Source organism: Silene latifolia, chromosome 11, assembly GCF_048544455.1.
Source record: "Silene latifolia isolate original U9 population chromosome 11, ASM4854445v1, whole genome shotgun sequence".
NCBI classification, from domain to species: Eukaryota; Viridiplantae; Streptophyta; class Magnoliopsida; order Caryophyllales; family Caryophyllaceae; genus Silene; species Silene latifolia.
Window position 1 is genome coordinate 93,582,959 of NC_133536.1, and position 3,326 is coordinate 93,586,284.

Below are 3,326 nucleotides of genomic sequence, written 5' to 3' on the forward strand. Positions count from 1 at the left end.
GAACAGAGCCTTATATTGAGGGATTCGATATCCCTTATGTATATTGTAACACTTATATTGTATTCATGCTACTTGTGTCGTTATGTAAAATAATCATTGTCTTTCAATGTTTTTATAAACTATTAACTGTGTTATTAATGCTTTACTGTTTTAGTGACACCTTGTGAGTTTAACTCCACAATTTTAAAAACTATTGATTTTCCGGTTGTCACAAGTATTTTGGGAAAAAAATTAAAGGATAAAGGAAATACATATAATTTTGTAAAATCTGTAGGTAAAAGAGCAACGCTCGCGTATCCGTTAGATAGAAAATCAAAATCACCTACTTAAAAAGGGTAACGAATTGAAAAAAAGCAATCGGGAGAGTCGTTTTAAGGTGATAGGAGAATTCAGATTTGAAGAGATGGAATTTGTGTAATACAACCTCTCAATTCTCTTGATGCATTTTTCCATCAATATTTTCTCCCCACTCCAACTCCTAACCGGTCATCCGTCACCCCACCACCCATTTATATTCTATCTTTTTCTCATTAATAAAATCTACCATTTCCTCCTCTTAAACAAACAGTTGACACCATTGAAATCCTTTTTAAGTTTTCTTCATTTCAAATCTCTTGTTTTAACTTTGCATACTATACTAATTAATTCTTAGGCTCCCCAATTTAATGCTCCTTGGATCTTAATTTTATCACATTCAGCAATTGAATTTTTAGCCGTTTTTTCATTTAATTTAATACCTTTTAAAATTCAAAATAAACAAACCTGATCTGCTTATTCTAGTTTTTTCATTGTTGCTCTGCTTTTGATGCTCCAAATTTTTCTGTAGTTGCTGCAATTATTTTTTTCCTCCATTTGTCCTTGATTTTTCCCGATTTTCAGCAATCCCAAAATCTGGGGATTGATTTTCTTACCTGTTTTTCCATCTCAATTACTCGTTCAATCCAATCAAATTGCTCAACTTTATTCCTTGTTTCCAAATCCTATCTCCTCTTTTTTATATCCCATATTTTCACCTGTTGTATTGAATTTATATGTGTGTGTGTACAATTTGATCAAAATTTAATGGGTTGTGCAAGCTCGAAACAATCGAAATGCCGGCATTGCAAAACACCATACCCTCCGATGAGCCGAAGGAGTTTTTCGATGAATGTTCATCACCCACCTGAGAGGAAAGGTGATAGTTACCATGTTGTAGCACTTACATCCTCTACTTTAGATTCAATCAATTTAGACCCGATAAAGAACTTGAAATGGGATGATTATAAGGAAGAAGATGAAAAGCCAAAAAATCATGAAGTGGGTATTGATAAAAGCAAGGAATTTGCCATGGGAATGATTGAGGCCAAAGCTTGGTCAAAGATGGTTGATAAAAAAATTACAAGAGTTGCCCCGAAAACACCTATAAGAACGCCTCCAGGCGAACCTGAAACGATCAATGTTAAGGATTTAATGGCGGGGCTGGAAGATACTAGTCCTCTCAAGCTTGGAGATCATTTAAGAAGCTTTTCATTTCATGTTTCGGATTATTCTATGCCGCCGCTTCCTGTGGATTCTCAGAAAAATAGAGGAGAATGTCAAGAAAATGATACTTCAATCGCTAAGGCAGTAGTGACAGAATTTGATCCTGAAGTCATTTCTTCGTTTAGGAAGGCGCTTGAAGAGTTGTCCCCTGCACACCCTTTTTACATGAAGCCTCGAGATGGGAAAGGGAACATGGCAGTCGAAGTAAGTGAGGAGAATTTGAATGCAGTTACTGACGAAAGGACGCTAAGTGGTTTTTGTCACGGTAATGGTTTTGTGGAGCGGATTATGACAGAAGAAGAGAAGGAGAACATGGCTCCCATTCATAACGAGGACGTTAATGGGAATGGGTTTGTTGAGGATGATGATGATGATGATTTGGTTGATCAAAAGAGGGTAATTTTGTACTTCACTAGTCTAAGAGGAGTGAGGAAAACATACGACGATTGTTGTTTCGTAAGGCTCATGTTAAAGGGGTTAGGAGTAAGGGTTGATGAGAGGGATGTATCTATGCATTTAGGGTTTAAGGATGAATTGAAGGAACTACTTGGTGAAGGCAGCATCAAAGGCGGGTTGCCAAAGGTGTTTGTTGGAAATAAGTACATTGGTGGGGCGGATGAGATAAGACGACTAAATGAAGACGGAAAGCTGGAGAAAGTTTTTCAAGGTTGTGAAATGATGGACGATGATGGTGGCAACCTAATAGAAGTTTGTGAAGCTTGTGGTGATGTACGATTTGTTCCTTGTGAGACGTGTTCAGGAAGTTGTAAAATTTACTATGAATGTGAAGAGGATGATGAAGAATATGAAGAGGACGAGTACGAGTACGGTTTTCAGAGGTGTCCTGATTGCAATGAGAACGGCCTCATTCGATGCCCATTGTGCTGCTGCTATTAAGCCCCATTTTTGGATTATGGTAAAAACTTATTTTGCCAATTTTCATTTATCATTCAAATGGTTCTTTTTTGTGGGAAGTTTGTTGTATAGTAGGGGAAGTATAATGAATGTATCAGAAAGAGGATTTCTGAGATACAAACAATTTGGCTAATGTTTTAGAAGGTCTGTCTAAATGTATCAGAAGGAGGATTACGGCTTATGTTTCCGCAGGCCTGTCTAAATGTATACTACTTACTCATCACACTATGTATTGCTTGTATACATCATATTTACACAACAATGGACACAGAAAATATACTCAGATTGTTGAATTTGTTGTCTGTCTCAACTCTGATCTTCAGTACTTGTCAAACGCATATCCCAGATTCCTGATTCATATCATAAAATGAATTAAGCACTACTACAGAGTACAGACAGATAATGCTAAGTTGTCAAAAGCAAGTGTGATCGGATCATTGCCGAAATGGCTCCTTAAAGTTTATATGGCTTTCGTAATTTATTCAAGTCAAGGTTGATCAACTCGAGGCGCTTTTTGTTTTAAGTCGCTCGTTATATTTTCTGCGACCCCATTTCAGGATAATGTTTACGTTAAACCGAACCCTGTTTACCTCATCATCATATTCATGGGTCGATCTGAGCGTTCGAGTGCAGGCACTAAGAAACCATGTTAGATTCAATTTTAGGCCAACCTTTGAAAGTGCAATGATATTATTGCAGGATTTAGAAACATTGACAACCAAAAGAAAGAATTAAGCCAACTATTGGAAGGAACATAAAGCCTAGTCAGAAGGAAGGCAAATAATCATTGTTCACACAAACCCATCATTTAATTAATTAACACAGACGGCAAGAATAGGTAGGTAAGGACTAATAAGGAAGTTGGTGTGACTTAGATGTGAACGCGTCAT

The 3,326-nt window shown here is 36.9% G+C and overlaps 1 protein-coding gene across 1 annotated transcript; it reads left to right on the forward strand.

Moving 5' to 3' along the window:
• Positions 1-349: 349 nt before the first annotated feature.
• Positions 350-2,738, forward strand: LOC141611818 (uncharacterized protein At3g28850). The gene has a single exon (XM_074430454.1). The coding sequence runs from the start codon at positions 1,063-1,065 to the stop codon at positions 2,416-2,418; it is 1,356 nt and encodes a 451-aa protein (XP_074286555.1). The 5' UTR covers positions 350-1,062; the 3' UTR covers positions 2,419-2,738.
• The last annotated feature ends 588 nt before the right edge of the window (positions 2,739-3,326 follow it).

What these genes read in the sequence shown, in the direction of transcription:
- LOC141611818 (XM_074430454.1), top strand. Translation starts at nt 1,063, where the DNA reads ATGGGTTGTGCAAGCTCGAAACAATCGAAATGCCGGCATTGCAAAACA.